We start from the raw sequence: 21,952 nt of genomic DNA, 5'->3' as shown, positions 1-21,952 counted from the left end.
TTAAGCAAATTTAAAAGGATATGGGGACTACTTTCAGGGATAGGATTGGATATTCCTTGGGAATAGGATTCTTAGGATACGAAAAAACAGGGACTCGCCTCCCAACTGGGACTGGAACTACCATCGCAGGGACCAAAGTTATAGGAAAGAGAAAGGATTACACACCCTTGTGGAGCTTGAGAGGCCCAGACCATTCAGGGTTCCATAGACAAACTCCTCTAGGGCTGCATCATCTGCTCTTCTCCACTGATATGTGCCTATGTCAGTATTTCTGAGGCCAAAATATTGCAACCATGGAGAACTACTTATCCGTGAGACTGGACACCAGCGTTTTATGAAGCTAGTTTTTTAGGAGGCCTTTAACCATAGGTACCTTGTGGATGGCCAATGGAAGACTGCTGTCCAGATGGAAAGTTTGGCCAGTTTTAACCATGTATCATGAAGGATTGACCTTCCCAGTGCTCCTGCCATATTGTAGCTCCAGTGAATGACTGCTTGCTTCGTGCACAGCCTCCTGGTTTTGGGCCTAGTTGTAAATCTGCATTTCACTCAGATGCTCCATGCACAAGGCATTTCACAGGCTCCAAAGAGATGGTCCTGAGCTGATGCTGTCACCGTCACTATGATCCTGGAGAAAGCACTTATGGAGTAAAATTTCTAGAGCTCATCTTCTCTCCTGAGAGATTCTGCATGAAAACTGGCAAGGATGGCTCAAGTTTTGGACCAGCAGCCCCAATCTCAACAGCCATCCTGTTGTACAGAGGCTTTGAAGCTGTGCAGACTGCAATGGAAGGTTTTATTCACTCTTTGCCAGCCTGACTGATCTGCCAATGCACTTTTTGAAGAAGGACTACGAAATTTACTTGGCTTACACTGTGGTTTTTACATGGCTGAAGTGTTTAGTTGAAGGCTCTCTTTAGTCCCACACTCATTTAGATTAATTCCGACTTCTGATACCCATTTGTGGTGCAGACTGAAGCCTCAAATCCTATAGAAGACAATATTCTGTCTTACGTTACATACCTGAAATAGGGGCCTAATATGAGAAAATAAGCTACTGGCGGTAAACTTTTTAAAATAACCTATAAATATATGGATATTAGCTAAAGAAGGTCTCATATCTTATGACCATCTGATTGAAGCAACAGAACCCTGATCAGTTTTAATATCTTGGAAGTTCTGCACTAGCTAGGGGTAGAGTTTTGTTTTCTAAGAATTTTGATGTTCCAGATCTCTGAGGAAGCCAGAATCTTTGGTGTCCTATTAAGAAATTGTGAATAGTAGGGAGCCATGGTGCTCAAACTCTCCAAGAAATTTCAGAGATGTTTGTAACTCTGTGCCTTATGAGCAACACAAGCTTGGTGGAGTCTTGAGTCATCCTGATGAGGCCCAAGTGATGTGCACCCAGACAGGAGCTCCGTGTCCATCATATCTGGTCATACTGACGACTAGAGAATCAGGCTTTTCATCCTCTATGAAATGCTCTAAAAATAAGAACACACCATTACACCTCTCAAATTTTGGCTCCATTAGACAATTTAAAGCATCAACCTTTTATTTAAAAAAAAAATTAAAATAATTTTAGTTTTGCCTTGAATGTTAATAAAATATTAAAACAGTACTGAGGAAATCCTATTATTCTACATTTAAAAAATTTAAGGTGTTTACACTATTTATGAGAAAACAAATGATTATTCATTTGTCTCTGAAACCTCTTTGATGTATCCTATAACTCGTCATAAGCAGTATGAGCACACAGGGACTTTTCATTTTATATCTCTCTTAATTATCTCAATAAGCCCAGGAAGAATTCTTTCTTCCATTCAACAAATGAAGGGGGTGAGGTTCAGAGAACTTAATTTGTTTAAATTTACATAGTTACCAAGTAGTGAAATTAACATTTAAAGCCGGTGCTCTTTCATGAGAAAGGATAGTGTATTGGAATTTTCAAGCTCCTATAATTAAGAATACAGTCACAGAAACCAGGTAAAAGCCCACCATTTTTAGTAGGATTTAGTCCAATCTGGCCATTCCTAGTGAATCCTCATTACCTTCAAGTGAGGAGAAAGTTTATGTAGAAAAGTGTACAGCTGGCAGTGATTAGACAGCTTGCTTGTAGTCATACAGTGTCCATTCTTGTGATGGTCATTAGGCTAATTATCTTTAATGGATGAAAGAGAATTAGCAGTTTTGATCCCCCTCTGCATTTTAGTCTCAGGTAAGAATTTAATTTTCAAGAAGAAGGTCAATTTTTAAATTAGTTTCTGTAAAAAAGAGATTTTCAATTCAATATTTTCTACCTTATACACTTCTGTGGTCTCTGGACCAAGTTTAAACTTGGCCAAGACCAAATCTTAACACAAGAAGGCAAAGAGGTTTGTACTTACAGGAGACAAATTACAATCTAGTCAGCAATAGACACGTGGAGTCAGAAGCAAGATCTTTCTAATGACAACAAGTAGGTGAAGTGCTATCCAGTTGGAGATATTTAATTATTTATTTATTTTGTCGGTTGTCACAAGATGAAACTTGCTGGTAGCAGACAGAAGGCTTATGGACATTCCTGGAACTCAGGTTGTGTTAGCTGATTAGGGCTGGGGTAGAGGGTTAGCCACCTTTCTTAGGATATTCTCAGAAGCTTCCAGTAGGCAGCCTCCACTAGAATGGAACTCAAGGCAGAAGTTAGTCTTCATATCTTGGAAGAAAACATTAGTAGCAAGAAATTATTAGATCTGACATCTTAGAGTAGAAGGTGTGGCTACACAACAACTCTTGCTCTTGACATCAGGACTTGATAAGGCCCATTCCAGCAAGATTGAGTGATATTTTCCTTTGATCCACACATCAGGCATTTCCCAGTGACATGGTCTATTGGGATCAATTGGTAGGGCTTCTTGTCTCTGCAAATGGATGCTTTATGCATTTCATTAATGCTTTTTTTTTTTTTTTTTTCTTTTTGTCTTTTTTACTGACCGGTACCGGGATCGCAACCCTCGGTGTCGCGCCCGTACTTGGGACCGGCAATGGGATCACAACCCTCGGTGTTGCGCCCGCACCGCGCTCAGCCAGTGAGCGGGAACCGGTCTCCACATGGGATCCGAACCCTCGGCGGGAACGCCGCCATGCTCCCAAGCGGCGCACTCTCCAGTGCGCCACCGAGCCGGCCCGCATTTCATTAGTGCTTTTTGATAATCTAGCACAACACTATTTAGTATGAACGTTTGACAGTGAGTAGCTAATGGAGGAGTAACCCGAAGCCACATAGTCCTACCACTAATATTTCAAGTTGGGATAGTGACAGTATTTTACGTGTTGTAGATCTCATGTATGTAAGAGCAATGGGCTGAGTGTTTGGTTTCTGTGGTCTGATTTCTGCACCAACCTTGGCCATTTTTTTTTTTTTTTAGAATTCCGTCAATAAGGATGCTAACAGTAATTAATTTTTCCCAGTTTCTCAACAATATTATTAGAACTGCCCTATTTGTTAGGTCTATAATGTGAGAAAAGCTGTCAGGACAAAGCATCTAATCCTCCATTGGGCGATCTTTGTGAGAATTCAGGGTTTTTTGATTATTTGTACAAGTAAAATGTTGTCCATATGGATATGCTGAACCCTCGGGCAGGAGCGCCGCCGCGCTTCCCAAGCGGCGCACTTATCCAGTGCGCCACCAGGCCGGCCCCATATGGATATGCTTTAGATTGTATTTGCCTTTTCAGGATGGGTAGAATCATGTCTACCAGCAAAGACTGACAAGACCATCTTCAAAATGACTGAAGAAGAACTTCTTAAAGATTTTAACCGGGGGTTTAACAGAATATCAAGGTACACATATTACAGGATAGGTTGTAAAGAAGGTTTTTCAAGTCTTTAGATTCATCAAGTCTTTAGATTCATCAATCCTTCACTTTCTACATCATCCAAATCAGAGGGGTAGTGAAATGTACTGTTTATGTGTGCAAAAACATATGTATATGTAAGGATGTTGATTTCACTTAGTAATAGGAAAAGACTGGAAACAACCCACATGTGTAAGTTAGAGACTGGTTGGAATGAATTATGAAATGCGTCACACAATGGAATATTATGCAGCCATCAAAAAGACATACCAAACTCCAGGTTTTATATAGTGGGAAAAGCCAGATGTGGAACAGCATGCACGTATAAAATGTTACTCTGTGTTTTTGTGTGTGCACACACGTGCATTTTAAACCTCAAAAGAGCACATAGTTACATGGAGCTAGACTCTCTGGAGCAGTACACAAGAAGCTGACACATATTTGCTTTCAGGAGGGCAAATTAGTAGCTGGGGGCAGGCTTAGGAGAGAGATGAGCTTTTCATTCTAAATACATTTTGAATTTTGTATCACAAATGTGTGTTACCTATTCAGAAAATTTAAAATGCTGCATAGGAGACCTTTCTGGCAGCTTTCCAGCAGATACATTTTTTTTTTCCTTTTTGTCTTTTTTACTGACCGGTAACGGGATCGCAACCCTCGCTGTCGCGCCCGCACCGCGCTCAGCCAGCAAGCGGGAATCGGTCTCCACATGGAATCTGAACCCTCGGCGGGAGCACCGCTGCACTCCCAAGCGGCGCACTCTCCAGTGCGCCACCGGGCCAGCCCACCAGCAGATACATTTGACAAGAGCGATAGATGGCAGGAAGACCACTTGGACACTACCACAATGTCCAGGGAAACCATGATAGGGTACATACGTATCAGATTGTCTGTGATGGGAGGGAAAGAAGGGATGGATGAGGACCTTGTGCAGGAAGACTGGAGAGCTGTGGCCAAAGAAAGAGGAGAAGAAAAGGAGGAAGTTAATGTAGAGTTGTTGAATTTGGAAGGATTGGTTTATAAATGATGCCTTTAATTAAGGGTAGAAAATGGGAATAAAAGCAGGCTTGTGAGGGAGAGGGGGAATGAAAAGAAGATTTCAGTTCTGGACATTGTGAATTTGAAGTGATGGTAAGATATCCTGGTGATGTCAAGCAGGCAGTTCAAAGAGGTACTTAAACACTATTACAGTGGCTTTTTTTTAAAAAGTACTTTTTTGGTATCATTTTTATGGCTCTTTTTAACTTTCTAACATTTTCAAATATCTTCTCCATTCCTTAAGTATGATATGGTGTAATGGAAAATTTGGGTTTTAGAAATATTTTAGTTTAGTGGCGACCAATACAAAACAAGATAATGATTTTGTTTTGAAATTTCCCATTACATACATGTCCTGTACAAAGCCATTTACGGTTATGAACCAAAGAGCTAGTGCCAGGGGAATGAGGCTAATGCATTGTTCCGATCTCTGGTACAGTCTGAAAATATTAAATGAATGGTAAAAGTTTTAATGCATCCATTAACTAATACCACTAATTTACAATGGGAGTGTATGTGACAGCCTACATAAGTAATTTCTGAAATCACTGTGATCCTTGTTATTACAATTAATGCTAAAAAAAAACCCTCTCAGTTTCCTGTGTACAGTGTAATACTTCTAATACAATGCCATACATAATTACATATTTTGTAAATATTTTAAAGTAGGTATAGGGCTGAGATGCAAGTGTGCAGCAGCTGTTTATTATTATTATTGTTGTTGTTGTTGTTTTGTTTTTGTTGTCTGGCTATAAAACAAGCTGAACCCTTGACTTTGGTGTTATCAGCACCACGCTCTCCCAAGTGAGCTAACAGGCCGGTCCCCTTATTATTTTTAAGGGGAGAAAAAGTGAGCAGCATATGGAGCCTTTTCTGTGCCTGTTTTTCTAGGATGATGTCAGTACATTCTTTGCCATTCCTTCATTATCTAGTATATGGCTGGTAGGGCAGACAGAATTTAGTTTCAAATCCCATCTGCGCTTTGAGACCTTGGACACATTACAGACCTTTCTGAGCCTTAGGGTCCTCCAAGGAAAAATGCGGTTCCTCCTTGTTGAGTTGTGTGGATGAGATTAGAGTATATACTGGCCTGTTACAATTACTCCATAAATGATAACTCTTAGTACTGTATTTTGGACTTGTAAAAAAATTTTTTTTTCATGGAGCGAGTTTTTAATTTTAATAAACTCAAATTTACAGATTTATTCTTTTATGGATTTTTTTTTAGGTGTTGAGACTAAGAACTCTTGGCTTATTACTAGATCTCCAAATTTTCTCTTATGCATTTTTTTGTCTAAAACTTTTTTTTTTTTGGATTGTAAAATGATATAAATTCCAAATGTGAAGCTGGAGTCCTCTAAACCTTTTTCATTGTCACTCCTGACAACCAGTTCATCACCAAGTCCCGTTAATTCTGCCTTATAAAAAGCTACTAAATCCGTCTCTATCATCTGCTCAAATCTGTGTGGTGTGCTGCAATGCAGAGCAGCCCTGCTGCACCCTTAACTTATGTCCTGTCATGCCTTTCCTGCAGTTTTGTAACAGTCTCCTACCATGTCTCCTGACCACTAAGCTGACCGGCTGCACTGCCCTGTCGGTGTTACCTTTATAAAACGAATATCTGCCCTTCAGCATAGTGCTCCATTGCTTTTAGGATCAAATCCATATCCCTTAGTGTGGTTAACAGTTTTTTCGTAATTACCCCTCTGGCTTTATTTTCCTTTTTCAACTTGTGGTTGTTATATCACACTATTTAACCATACCCAGCCCTTGCCTTGACTTCTCTTCTTGTGTGTGTTCGTGTATCCTTTGATTTACAATATCCATGCCTTCTGCTTTTCACAGACACACACACGAAATCTTCCTCCTTACTTGTTTGAGTATCATCTTCTCCCACAAAACATTCCCTGATCCTTTAGTCTTGGTCAGTTGCCCCTTCACTGTCTTCTCCTTGCACCCTGGGTGCTGAAAGCATGGATAGGTTCAGATCATGAAGTATCTTGTAAGCCATTCTGAGTGGTTTGGAAGATGAAAGGGAGGGAGCTACTATACTGAACTTAGGTTTACTTATCTATGTTTCCCATTGTACTGTGAGCTCCTTGAGTGAAAGGACTGGGTATTTCCTCTCTCTGTCCTGCCGCTGCAATGTTGCTTGGCAGAAAATAAGCACAGTTTACATTTTCTAATGAATGAATGGATGGATTCAAATGGAGAATGTGAGTTTTAAACTATCACAGTAGGTAGCATTCAGCACTTTCCTCAAAATGCTACAGCTTATATAACCCATCATATTTGCTCATGGCTTAAAACATTAGCATACTTTGTTCTAGGCTTGTGTTTGGCTTTTAGTTGTGAAAACAGACATGAAGTGGGTGGAGCCAAAAAATAATCAAATGTTAATATATAAGTGGAGAAAAGTGCTACAAAGGTAAGAATAGCATGTTGTGATGGAGAGTAAAAGGGGAGACCCTTTTAGATAAGGTTATCAGAGAAAAGCCAGTAAACTTTTTATTTCAAACACTTGGGTGTTGAATTTAAGGGGAGCTTGCAAACTTGCAAACACTAAGCAAATGACATAGAATTATGCAGCTGATTTGTGTGGCTTGCCTATCAGTTTTGAATTTTTTTTTTTGTCTTTGGTAGTTGTGAAATATGCTTGCTTTATATTGGCAATCTAAGTATTAATTGATTTTAGTCTGTTCCTAGAGTGCTAGGTTATTTTTAGATTTTTAAGTTTTTTTTTACAATTTTGGTGAACCAAGTATGTTTTTAGTAATAAAACCTAGTTATAGCTATTTATTATATAGCCAAATGAGATTATAGCTTAATGATTTTGAAAAATTTTAAGGAAAAATTATTTTGTTATTGCTAATCTGAAATTTTCTGTATCTTAACCCTTTTATTTTCTATTGAAATAATTGTTTAATGGCATTTAATTTCTTAGAGCTACATATACCAAATTATAGCAAAATAGATTGTACTCTAGGCTGGGTTTTATGGTTCATGTGAAGGAACCTATAGTGGATTGAATTATGTCCCCCTAAAACTCATTGAAGCTTGAACTGTGTTTCCCAAGTTTTATGTATTAGAAACTTAGCCCCCACTGTGACTGTTAAGAGGGTGGGAAATACTATTATGGTAATTGAAAGGTGGGGCCTTGAAGAGGTGATTGGATTGTAGGACCGTGCAGTAGTGGAAGGATTAAAAATGGTGGTCAGGGGCATGGTTCTAAGGGCTTTGAATGAAGAGAAGAGTCTGTCTTGCTCTCTCTCTGCTCTCTCTGCTTCCACCATCTTGCAATGTGAGACCACTGGGTCACTGTTGCCACCACCAGATGGACTTTGGACTTCCCAGCCTCAGAAACTGTAAGCAATAAATTTCATTTTCTTATAAATCACCCAGATCTGTGTATTTTTTTATAAGCAATAGAAATGGACTAATACAGAACCTGAGAAACAGGACCTGCTTGTCTGGTATAACAGGGAAAAGAGATTGTGATTTAAAGTCAGAAGACCCAACTGTACAGTCTGGCTCTGCTACTTACTGAGTTTGCAATTTTAGAGAACTTAAATATCTTTTTACCTCTCATGGAGGCCAGTTATATAGAAGATTAAATGAGATATTGTATGTGACCATTTTTGACAGAAAAGCACTTTGAAAATGTAAGATGCTGCAGAAGTAATCTTTCTGTTTATCAGCATCAAAGCCTTCTATGTGTCCTATTTTTAATTAACTTAATTATTAGTTCATTTGAAGAAAAGTTGTTTGTATTCATAGATATTAATTGAAATTATGAGTATGTTAAGAAAATAAATTTCAGGTATCATTGATTTATTAGTTCATTATGACAATATCAAAATTTATAATTATGTATTATGTTTATTTTATGGGTATAGTAAGTTGAATAATAGACCCTCAAACATGCTCACATCCTAATACCTGGAACCTGTGAATGTCACCTTTGTAGTTGTGATCATGTGATCCTGAGATGTGACCATCCTGGATTATCTAAGTGGGCCCAGTGTAATCACAGGGGTCCTTGTAAAAGGGAGGTGAGAGGAGTCGGAGTCAGAGAAGATGTGAGTAAGGAAGTGAGAGGTTGGAGTGATGCCAGGAAGGGACTTCGAGCCAAGGAATGTGGGTGGCCTCTAGAACCTGAAAAAGCCAAGGAAGCAGATTCTCTGCTAGTCTCTGGAAGGAACACAGCCCTCCAGACACCTTGATTTTGAACTTCTGACCTCCATAACTGTAAGAGAGTAAATATGTATTGTTTTAAGCCACTAAGATTGTGACAATTTGTTACAGCAGCAATAGGAAACTGATACAATGGAGATAGACTAAACATTAATAACCATAATTTGTATGCATTCTAAGAGGCTTTTAATACTGACTTTGGCCCAAAATTTAGTCTTCAAAGCAATAGGGGTTTATTATTGTACATGTGATAGATATAGATGTATAATATAGATAGATATAATAGGATACCCCAACAAGTAACACCTAAAGCATGTCTAAGTAGATTCCCCAGGGCCTTTACCATGTCTTCTTCCCAGGGAGGGCAGGGCAAAGGCACAACCTACAGACAGACTGTCTTTACCCGCCAGGGTTTCACTATGTCCTTCTACTTTTGACTCTTGTGAACCAGAGGCTTCTGGGAAGTAGCAGTTAGGGCCATGACTCTGAAACACAGCCTTAAAAACACGATAGTCCCAGAAAGATGTTAAATAGACTGCTTTCTTTTAAAGTTTTAGTGTATAGTCTAAGACCGTATAAATTATGTAAGGTTGAATTCAGTTGCTGAATTGAAAAATATTTGGATTCTGCCACCTTACATGCCTTTATTTTATTTAAGTGTAATATTTTATTACATGTTTTTCAAAAAATTTTTTGATTTTATAGTATTTCGGATTTTTAAAATTTAAATAAAAAGTTTTGCTTTTTAGAATTTGAGAACCTGCGGAAATACTATGTATGTAGTGTTACTATTGGTACTAAGAGCATTGAAATCTGTAGTTCCTTTTTTCATGGAAACAGGTATCAGAATTTATATTTTATTTATATTTTATACTTTTTAAATTCAAAATATTTTAACATTTATTTGTACATATTTGTCAAATACAGTATGTTGTTTCAATGCATGCATATACTGTGCAATGATTCAGTTAGGGTAGATAACATAGTTTTATACCCATTATTCCACCGTTTTTCCTCCTCTCCCCCCTGCCCCCACTTCTTATAACCATTATCCTACTCTTTACTTCTATGAGAACCACTTTAGATAACATAGTTTTATACCCATTATTCCACCGTTTTTCCTCCTCTCCCCCCTGCCCCCACCTCTTATAACCATTATCCTACTCTTTACTTCTATGAGAACCACTTTTTTTTTTTTAAAGATTCTACATGTGAGTGATATCCTGTGGTATTTGTCTTTTTGTGCCTGACTTACTTAACGTAACGTGATGGTTTCCAGTTCCTTTCATTACACTTTAAGGTAATAAAAAAGTCCAATATTAGGTTATGGAAAGAAGTCATATTAACATGGAAAATGACATTGTTATGAAGCCATGATTCCTTGGTCAAGAAGTAGGTTTTGTGACTAAGGAGTCAAATTGACCTGATGTTAAGCAGAGTCATTAAAGCTCAAGAATTATGGAAGTAGGATGTGACAGCTTTCTTCAGCTCAGTGCTCAACCAGCGAACAGAAGTTTCAATTCATTAGATTCTATGGACAGTTTAGGGCATGTGAGCAAGGGAACCACATTACTCATCTAAGTTGAGTTTGATATGACAGAGAAAGGTAGGAGGTCAGAGATGGGTCCTGGTGGATGTGGTCTACAAGCTAAGGCCAAGAGCTGAACAGGGTCTATGTGGACATAAGGACACTAGGGTCCCTCACCTTCTTAGTCTCTTGAAGAGCTTTGCTAAGAGTTCTCAAATGCTTGGGTACTTTTTGAAGTGTTTCAAATGTATACAAACTCAGGATGACTCTGTAATGAGCCCCACATCCCCATTGTCCAGCTCCCAGTATTATCTAGATTTTATCTCACTTGTATCATCTATTTCTCTCCTTTTCCTATTTTATTGAAGTGTTTTAAAGCAGATTTTTCACAACATTGCAGTTCATCCCTCATTTTTCAGTAGGCATCCCTAAAAATATGGTTGCCAGATTTTAAATCTTTTCCATCTTTCTTTTCAAACACTGCTTGGTTATGCAGAAGCTGTGGAAGAGATTTACTGAACTGAGCATAGTTATATAATCCAGTATTGCCAGTGAAGGAATAATCTTTTTAATTTTTTTCTTGTTATAATAATGCTGTTACTTATTTAATTCTTCATATAAGAAATGTATTAAATTGTGGACAACTCATTTAGCGTCTACATTTGTTTGTTCTCTTTAATATGTTGCAGCAAAATTAAGTCATACCTAATTTACAGAGATAATTGAGGGATCAATGAGATATTGCCTTTCTGCCATAAGCCGGTTGTCAAGTGTTCCTGTAGAAAAGGAAAAAGACATACTCTTAGCAAAGATGTCATCCAAAGGTCTTTTCTCTTTCTATAATTCATTGATTTCTCAGAATAATTGTTATTACAAAAATTTTTCATTAGAATTTCGTTTTTGAAACTTGTATGTTTTTTGTAGAACCTTGTCAAAAGTGAGTAGTCGTTCCTATATTTGGGACAGAATTCTCATTCAGTTATCTATGTCAGGTAATTACTTGATTTGTAGTTTGGTTTTTGAAATTAATACTACATCCAGAAGATGCATAGTTTTTCCTTAAGACAGATAAATAAGCTGCACTGGAACAAACTTTCTCACTTCCTAACAAATGGCTCCCTCTTTATTTTGAGCACCTTTGGAGATGATTTGAAGTTTGATACCTCTTAGTTTGCATTATAGGAATGCCCCCTAAGATCAATAAGTTGTTATTCACTCAAAATGACCAACCAGTTAGAAGGATGATCAGTCAGCCAAAACCAAAAGTATAGAATGACTTTCAAGATTTTCTTTGACTCTCAGTAGAGAACACATATGTGTTTGTGTATAAATCTAAACGTAGTACTAAGCAGACATCTGAAAATATTTTTAAATCATTCTGAAAAGGAATAGGGAGGACCTTAGTTCAGCTGCAAATATTATGATTTAGAATCCTATTTACACAGTATGCTGACTGCATAGCAGAATTTCTTTATAAATTTCAGCTGCAGATTATTAATGAAGTTCTTCTATGTGTGTGAATTACCTGTCAACCTCAGTCTTATCATTAGTCCATTACATCTTTTTATTTATTTATTTATTTATTTTTGACCATTTCAGCTGCAGATTATTAATGAAGTTCTTCTATGTGTGTGAATTACCTGTCAACCTCAGTTTTATCATTAGTCCATTACATCTTTTTATTTATTTATTTATTTATTTTTGACTGGTAAGGGGATCGCAACCCTCGACTTGGTGTCGTCCGCACCATGCTCAGCCAGTGAGTGCACCAGCCATCCCTATATAGGATCTGAACCCACAGCCTCGGCTCTACCAGCACCACACTCACCCGACTGAGCCATGGGGCTGGCCCTCATTACATCTTTTTCAGTTATTTTGCATTATTTTAGATATTGTGAAATTTGTGTTCTGGGCTATCATGGAACTCCTCTCTTTCTTCTCGAGCACTTAAGGAAGATTCCATAATGTTCACGTCTATAAAATGAACATTTATGGTATTGCACCAGTATGGTAAGGTCTCTTCTCAATCTAGAATTCTGTTATTCTGTTGATTTAAACTACACTGTCTGTTGAGTGGCACTTCCTTTGGTCATGGTGCCAGAAATGCATTTGGTGTGACATTTTACCTTATTTAAAAATTCAAGCACCCTTGAAATAAAATATGCATTAAACCTTTATGTATTCATATCTCAGAAAAATTGCGACTTGTTATCTTAGAAAACAGATGGGGCTGAGGTAACTGGATAATAAAATAGGGAAATATTGACTCCAGAAAGCAAAGGAATTGGAAGAGTCTGTGTAGGAGTAAAAATAGACTTCAGCTTGCTTGTACTTCTACCTGTCTAATTATGGTGGATTTAGCCTCTTCCCCCCGCCCAAAAAAAAAAAAAAACACAACACAGCACTTCAGGGTTCAAACAGAATGATCAAACAAAAACAAAAATCCATTTCAGATTGGTCCCAAAAAAGGAATCCTATTGATGGCAGATGAGAACACTGGGAATTTGGGAGCAGAAGGTGCTGAAAAGAGAGATAAGAAGCCATAAGGATTAACAGCACTTTCTTGACATTATTTAGACCAGACCCTGCCTTTACTAAAGGAAAGTTGGACATTTCCACTATCCTTCATAGTTGACAAGCAGAGGTGTGCATTAGAATCACCTGTGTAGCTTTGCCAAACTACATCTAAAATTATCCACACCTCCCCCCAAACTAAGATTTTGATTCAGCAAGTCTGGTGTGGGGCTGGGTATGTTTTGAAAAAAAAACCTCTTGGCTTGATTCAAGTGCACATGTGCAGTTGCAGACTTGTGCTCTTGGATGTAGAGGGCCCCAGTTTACTCTTTGAAATATGGGAGGATCTCTGCTCTCAAAATAGTCACTTAAGATGCATGACTACATTGCAGTTTGGCACATTTAAGTTGTCAAAGTGAATTATTTCATCCTATAAAAGAATAATGAAAAAAAGCAACATACATAATTAAAGAGCTGGATATAGATTTTATGCAGAGAGATAGAAGAAGTATATTAAGACTGAGCAGTTGGCAACTTCAGGTGTAGCAAAACTAGTTTTAAAAAGGCACATATTATACCTGACAAAATATATCTCTATATATACCTATAACAAAAGTCAAATTGTATCCCCTAAATGACAATGAATGTAGACAGTAAAAATTATTATAAAACAATTAAACTTTCTGCTTGTCCTGCCTCCCAATAAAGGCTTCTTACTGCATATAAATTTTTATTTCAGGGGCTGGCCTGTTAGCTCAGCTGGTTAGAGCATGGTGTTAAAACACCAAGGTCAAGGGTTCAGATCCCCATACTGGCCAGCCACCCCCCCCCCCAATTTTTTTTTAAATTTATATAAGGGCAGTTCAGGATTAATCATTAGAGATTCAACAAAAAGTCCTGCAATAGGGCAGATGTGATCAGTTTGTTGTAACGAACCTGAGGTTAGAAATAAGAATTTCCAAACAAAAAGTTGCTGGACATTTAAAATGAAGAGAAGTTTGCAGAATTTCCTACATTGTAGAATCAAAAGATCTCATTTAAAGTGAGTAGCCACATATCTTGAATAGTTTAGGTGTAGTAGCCACTAAACATGACATGCTGAATTCTTTCAGTGCTGTACAGAGACTGATTCTGTAAATTTGGTGAGCCTTTTGCCATTTTATACTACTGCTTTGGGTAAGGTTAGATGTGGTGCAATTAAGGGGGGTCAGTTTTTTCCTCATTTGTTGTTTGGCATTTTCCTAATATTTTCCAAGGTGTAGGTCAGTAGGTCATCGTTATTATTATTCTTATCTTGGTGGTTTGCTAGTCAGTGACTAGCTTGTTGGCAAAGTGCTTTCATTTCTGACTTAAGCTCATTTGACCTCCATCTTGGACCACAGTTACACAGGAAGTAAATACATTACAGAAGAACTTGGTAAATGTATATGTAATTTCTGCCACTGCCAAGAATAACTGTGGTGCTAACATTGACTGAGCAGCAGACACTGTGCTAAATGCTTTACCTTGATTGTCTCATCATCCTCACCTGACTCTGCAGTTGTGAGTTACTGCTCTGTCCCCACTCAGCAGAGGAGAGAATGAGGCTCAGAGAGCCCAGGAATCGTGTCCACAGCCACACAGGTGAGAAGGGGTTAGCTCAGGTTAGCTTTGGGACTCAGGTTAGCTCGGTCCGACTTCAGAGTTTAGGTGCTGAATCACTCTGCTCATATTAGTGATTTACAATTGAGAATTTGCAGACTAACAGTTCCCTCTAGTTCACTTCTCTCTAGAAGCATCTCTCATTTTTTAAGTTCTAACATTGTTGTGGGGAACAATAAAATATCTTTAGACAGTGGGTCTCAAACTTGGCTGAACTTTAGATTTACCTGGGAGTTAAAAAGAAATACTGGTGGCTGGGCCCCACCCTCAGATGTTCTGAGTTCATTAACTTGGAATGTGGCCTGGACATTGGGATGTAAACAACCACCTAGTAATTTGAATGTGCTACAGAATCTGAGAACTGCTTTGGAGCAATGCAAGTTTTTAAATTTCGAATTCCCATCTTTCAGTTAGTAAAAAATGAGTGTTTCTATTACAGAATTACTACATATTTGCCTTAGAAACTGCAAACAAAAAAAAAGTGACAAACAAAAGGATCTGTAATCCCTTCACTGAAAGATAGCAGTGCAGTATTTGGATATGTGTATCTTTTTTTTTTTTTTGCCCTGGGCACATTTATATATTTAAAGTTTTAACTACAGTGTTACTGGTCTATAGTATCGTATTTAATGCCAGATTGCCTTGTATCTGTTTTATGTATTTACATGCCTTACCAGACTGAGATATTCTTGATTCTTGTTTACATATAATAGTGTCGTTGGATCAATTCTTATAGGCCAGTAACTCCCAAAGTGGAGCAGTGTCTCTATTAATAGAGAGTTTGTGTGTTATCTGAGGGAGCACTTAGGAAGCTGATTTAGATGTCTGTCTTTTGTACCGCGTGTTGTACAGCACTTTTTCAGACAAGTCAGTCCTTGGTTTACCTGTTGTCCCCCTTACAGACTCTTTAGGCAAAGCCCTTGTGATTTTTATTTCTGGGCTTTGGCATGCAGTACATGCTCACTTAATGCTTGTATGGATGAACAGACATATGTATTACAGGATCTGAGGTGGGAGTGGAGTGGTGGTTACAGTTTGAAAACGTTAATTACTGAAGTAAGTTCAGATGTTCTGAAAAAAATCCTCTGGGAATGTAGGTGTGGTAGGCAGAGAAGGTAAGAATGGGATTGAGATAAGGAAAGGGACTAGAGGACACTTTTGGATAGGTAAGCTTCAGATCCTTCAAGAAAAGTAAAACGTCCTGAAGTTCCAGAAGCTTCTGGACTTGGCCCCCAACAGGCTCAGTCTTCCCTTGGAAATAGCTCCCCACCACAACATGGTGAAGGGATCCTGTGTTATCCCTCCATCGCCCCTATCCTACTCACTTGTCATAATAAAGATAAATCAGATACACTTTCAGAGTAAGAACCAAATAATTTTCTGAATTTGCTCTTCTCCAGATATTTTCCCAATAACCATGTAGATGAGAAACTGCTATAGTGTAATGGAATTCAGTTTGGGTATAACTAGAGCCTGTCAGTCAACAACTATGATTGTCAGATTCTTGCCTACAAATGTCTGGCATGAGGAAAAACTTAAAAGGTAGAGAGGGGACTCAGAGCATTGAAGGCCTGCTGAGGGATTACCCCAGGAGAGAAAGGGCCAATTTGGAAGATGTTTCAAGTTGCTCTTGTCAGGCTTGTCTCAGTCAGCCCAGCACCTCTGGGCTGCTCACTGAGGTATTTCTGCAGCCACAAAACCAGACATCTTTGCATCGTATGATTTACAAAGGACTTCTTTTTCATACTGACTTCTTACAATGTAACTTTATAATCAGTAGATTTCTTAATCATTATTATGGCCTATAAATCAAAATAACTTTATAATTTATTTTTTCCTCTGGAAATCTTAACTTTCTATTTTAAAAATGTGTTAAGATCTTTAGTTACTTATTACTGTTCATTTTAAAACAAATTTTTATTAAAGAGAAATTGCAAATGTATATATTTTACTTCATTAGGATGTAAGGTACATGCAGAATTAAATGATATTGCCGAAAGCATTTAGAATTGAGGCATTCGTGTAGTTCCAAAAGCTGTGTGAAAAAGTAGAAGCTATTGTCTATCCTTTCTCACCTTTTTTAAAATTCATGATGACTTTTAAAGACTTTTAATGTAAAGGCATTAAAGATAGTTTTCATCATGTCATCATGCTTTTACTTAGAATTCAACAAAGAACAAAATGAAAGAATAAAATCACAAGCAAGATTTGTTTTTCTGAATAATACTTGTCTCATGATAAAATCATAAATGGCAAAGAGGGAATCCTTATAGTTACATCACATAGTATAGCAAAAAATAAAATAAATGCCAGAGGCGATATTTATTCACTGATTCCAGTGAAACGGAGGTTTCTGGACTGCCGTGCCAGTCGCTGGAGCCAGAAGCAGATTATGATTTAATGGTACCTCTCTGCTGCACTTGATGAGCTGTCCTAGAAAAACATTTTGAAGCAATAAAGCATCCATTTGGCTTTTAAGTAATGAGGTACGCATTGCTCTTTGCATTAACTATTTATTCAGGAAGAGAAGTGACCAACTAATAAGCTTTATCCAAAGAGGGTCATGGAAAACAAAAAATGCAAAAGTGAGGTTCTCTTCAGTTTCATATGCAATTAACAAACACCCAGAGCTGAATGGTTGGTGCTCCTCTTCCATGTGACTTTTGGCCGGCTGTATTTAAGTGGGAGTGCCAGTCAGATGTATTAAAATCTTCTGGGTGTAAGGAAGGACTGTCTAGCCTAAACCGATTACACATGAGAGGAGGCAGTGACTGGTGAGTAGCTAAGATTGGGCTGATTTCTCTATTGTTTTGGAAAATGGATTTATTTTTTAAGATGAATTGTAGTGATTTAGGCTTACTAGTTTACTTCTTTGGGGAAGGGTTCCTTTTTTTCCTTTTTAAATGATTATTGCTTTTTCATTACTGGTGAAATCTGCTGTATAATGCGATAGAATGTTTAGATTTATCACTTAATCAAGAGGCTTTTAATCTGGGAAAGTTTTTTATTTGCTATATAGTAATATGTAATTTATTATTTGGTAATATTTTCTGGATAGGAATGTAACATTTTGTTCTTCTTTCACAAGTAAATAAATAGTCCCTTCTTTGCAGCAGATGCTTAGGATTTAGTAACCTCAAGGTTATAACCACAATAACATATTCACACATATACAGGACTTACAAGTCATTTCAGAATCTTACTTTGAAGCACTTTTGGTGTTACAACCACATGAAGTTTTCATCCCACTTTCTTTAAGGTTCTTAAGGTAATTAATTTGCCTTATTTGGTGACATGAAAAAAGATGAAAGTCACAATTATTTTCTTCCCTAAAGCCAACTAAAGGATTTTTATGCTAATTCTTACTCCCTGCTCTCACTAAAAAGTAGTACATGGAGTTCTACACAATGGGGGGTGCGGGGGCGAATCTTTCACATAAATCATATTAAAATAGGCAGTGAAAATGATACGTAAACTCAATATTACTTAACTATTAAAAATATTCTTGATATAATAAATCAATTATGAAATCATTTAATATTGTGTTCCTTTGGTTTTCAATTTTAAAGTATTTTCTGTGTTGAAAATTATGTATTCTAAGCTTACTATGAATTGTTTTGAAGTATGTTTACAATCAATTTTCAAAATAAATTCCATGAAATAAGAATGCATTATTTCTTTGGGTTTATAGCCTCTTGAAAAAGGCTAAAAAGCCTGATAACTAAGTAGCAATAGGAACAAAGACAAGAAAAGTCTCCTTAGAATTTTCCTTTCCTAGACCACATCAAATCATACACAGAGAAAAAAACTCATTTCTGTTGCAGAGAATCCTACTTTCTTCATCAAGAAAATAAAATGTTAGAAATGGAATTACCTCGTAAGATGTTCGGTTTTGCAATAATCTTCCTTGTTGAGTATTTACAATCATTAGACTGGATTATCCCTTTCAGATAATCACTCCATTCAGAAGGCTAATGCTGTGTGCTGAGAACCGAAAAGAGATGGAAGATTGGATCAGCTCACTGAAGTCTGTACAGACCAGAGAACCTTACGAGGTAAAATAGCATCTCTTCTGTCACCTTGTGTTCTTAGAGAATAAGTATTAGCCAAAGAGCAAGAGCTATTCTATGCAAAAATAATTTTGTGTAGACTCATTCAGATTTTGAAATTTTTTCTATAAAGCAAAGTGCTTTGGTTTTAAAAATGATGGATTTGAAATTTTGCTCATTACTGTATATATTCCAAATAGTTCGGCATTTGTAGTCTTATCTCTTGTTCGGCAAATCTGTCCTCATGTCTCATTTCTAGGTGGCCCAGTTTAATGTGGAACATTTCTCAGGGATGCATAACTGGTACGCCTGCTCCCATGCCCGTCCCACCTTCTGTAACGTGTGCAGAGAGAGTCTTTCTGGAGTCACCTCCCATGGCCTGTCCTGTGAAGGTACCGTTGCATCCAACATATGTCCTCCCTCAACAGTAACGGTAGACATACTTCCACGAAGTACACAGAAACACTCATCACAAGAAAACATTTCCCTTGGGTGGAAGCAGTAGCTGAGAGTACCTCAGCTGGAGCACAGTGTTTAAGTTTCATTGTAGCTTAATGTTGAGCTCTGCACACATAGGATTAACTTGGGAAATATTTTTTCTTATGAAAAAATAATATAGAATCATTTGAAAAGGAAGCATAAATCAAAATATAGCATTTCACTTCTAAGGAACTAAGGACTACTGTCTAAAAAATACTTTGGACTTTATATATCATTGTATTATTCTTTATTCTGATTGATTAGGGAGAACAAAATTTTTTGAGGACATATACACTCTGATGGAATTTCTGATTGTTGCTTATATTGCATTGTTTTAAACCTTGGTGGTTTTCTTTTTTTCATTTCATTTATGTTTAATTTAAATTGCTGTCATCCTTTTTAATTTCTTTAAATTTTTCTAAAAATAGGTATAACCTATTGTTTTTATTATAGGATTTCTGAGTTATTTTTTAAGTTAAGAGCAATGACCACCAAAAACAAATACATTCATAATTACCAAGAGAAAACTCATAGATTTATTTCATTTCGTACCTCAGTGATTATACCATTGTGTTCCAGTTTTTGAGCTATATATAATATACCTTTTTCCCAATACAAAAATTTCTTAAGTAATTTTGAATATAACAATTATAATTAAATAGCATAGTAATAGTCACTTTAATTGACTTTAAATTATAAAATCTGCAATATATCATTGTTTCAGCTATTTAATATAATACAGCGTAATGGTTAAAGAGAAGGGCTCTGCAGTCAGACCTTTTATACTTCCACCATTACAAAATGTAACCAAGTGAAATAGTTTAACTCATTTAGACTTTCCTTTCCTCATCTTTAAAATGGGGATAATAGTTATTTTACTTAAATAGAAGCACTATGAAAATTAAATGAGAGAATATATAATATAAAACCAATTTTCTAGTCAAATAAATTGTAGCAGTTTATAACTGTGCTCTGTAAGAAATTTATCAAGAAAATAATTATCAAGTAAATAATTCCAGATTGCATCATGGGCCTGGTGTATATTAAAATTTGTGAAAGTGAACTTGGAGAAGACATTAAACATTTTGTTTTTTAGATTTAAAGAATGATTGCAAACAAAGATATAATTGGACTTTATGACTTCGTTAATCTAAAAAGGTTCATGTAGATCTGAATAACTCCTACCGAGTCTGTAATATTATGTGGTGTTATTCTGAATATCTTTTTACTATTACCTTCTAGTCTTTCATCCCCCAAATGCTAAAAAAGATTCCAGGTCTGACGTACTCTTGTACCCTTCTGATTTGAGTTATGCATTATTAAATACACTTAATTATATGGAATTGAGTCAATAGTGGAATGACTGTATATTTTTCTAAGCATTTTAAAAGAAAAATGAAAATGATATTAATTGGTGAAAATAAGAAACTTAAATGTATTTAAATAAATTTGTTATATCCTTCTGCAAATAATGTAGTCTTCCTGACTTTTTTTGTCTCAGTTGTTGAATTAAGAAAATGTTTTAGAAGATTATATGTTAGTATTCATTTTCTCCAGTAGTAAGATTTTTAAATCTAGAGTATCTTTTCTATTACTATTTTTAGAACTGTAGCAGGTTTTTAAAATCTCAGAGATTTTATAAATGTTAAAAAAAATTGTTCTTTTATTTTATGAGAATATGGTAATTCCAGATATTTTTTACAATGATCAAAGTTAAACTTTTGAAACCCCTTCAAATTTGAATAAACTAGTTGCTTGGTAAAACTAAAAACATAGGGTACAAGAGGCTTTAAAAGTTGTAACAAAGTCCAGATATTTTTTACAATGATCAAAGTTAAACTTTTGAAACCCCTTCAAATTTGAATAAACCAGTTGCTTGGTAAAACTAAAAACATAGGGTACAAGAGGCTTTAAAAGTTGTAACAAAGATGCAAATACAATAAGAAATTTGTTCAACAGTGAAGATGAATAACTTTTGTATTGGAATGGAATACGGGTTCCAATGTGAAAATCCATCATTAAATTTACTTAACCTTCTTCCCTCGTTTTTTGCAATAAAACAAGGCTGTACGTAACTTGTCTTCTACGTTTGTGTTGAGTAATAGCTAAAATTATTTTAAAGCATTGCATATATAAAATGTTATACGAATGAAAAAATAGAAGACAAAAAATAATTTTCATGAATAATACCCTAAATCAGTTGAGAATGTTGATTATAATTTCAGAGCATAATTGTCCTTCACAGTTATTTAAACAGTAATTCACCAAAAAAAAGTTAAATGGCAACTTTTTAAAAATTAACAGATCAAATACATTAACGTGCGGACTTATGAATTTTTATCTTAACTGCTGTTTATCACAAAGTTTCAGTGTTGTTAAGATTAAATATTGCATTAAATATAATTTTATCATGTCATTATATTTTTTAAGTTCCGTAGTTTTAAATAATGTCTTTGCAGGTCAGGGAAAAGTGCTTTTATTTCAGAATAACTTGTCCGGAGAAATGTAATTATCACCTAATAAAATTAAGATGCCTATTGATCATTTCAATTTCTTAATGACCATAATTGCAGTCTGGTTTGTTTTATTATATCTTTATATACTATATTAAGCAACTTTGTAATTCTCAAGGCTCATTGCATGAAGCACTTTATTATTACAAAAGTGTGAT

General features: G+C 36.3%; 1 protein-coding gene across 1 annotated transcript in view; it reads left to right on the top strand.

The window, feature by feature from the left end:
- The window catches only part of DGKH (diacylglycerol kinase, eta), a 103,676-nt gene that overhangs the window by 9,980 nt on the left and 71,744 nt on the right, over positions 1-21,952 (top strand). Inside the window, exons 2-3 of the mRNA XM_008569201.1 lie at positions 18,703-18,807; positions 19,061-19,193. Of these exons, the coding sequence (XP_008567423.1) occupies positions 18,727-18,807; positions 19,061-19,193 (214 nt within the window). The 5' untranslated portion in view covers positions 18,703-18,726. The remainder of the gene's footprint in view (positions 1-18,702; positions 18,808-19,060; positions 19,194-21,952) is intronic.

The sequence above is a fragment of the Galeopterus variegatus genome, unplaced genomic scaffold (genome assembly GCF_000696425.1).
Source record: "Galeopterus variegatus unplaced genomic scaffold, G_variegatus-3.0.2 Scaffold476, whole genome shotgun sequence".
In the NCBI taxonomy this organism is placed as follows: Eukaryota; Metazoa; Chordata; class Mammalia; order Dermoptera; family Cynocephalidae; genus Galeopterus; species Galeopterus variegatus.
Note: the sequence above shows the minus strand (reverse complement) of the source record. Positions and strands in the feature narration are given on the sequence as shown.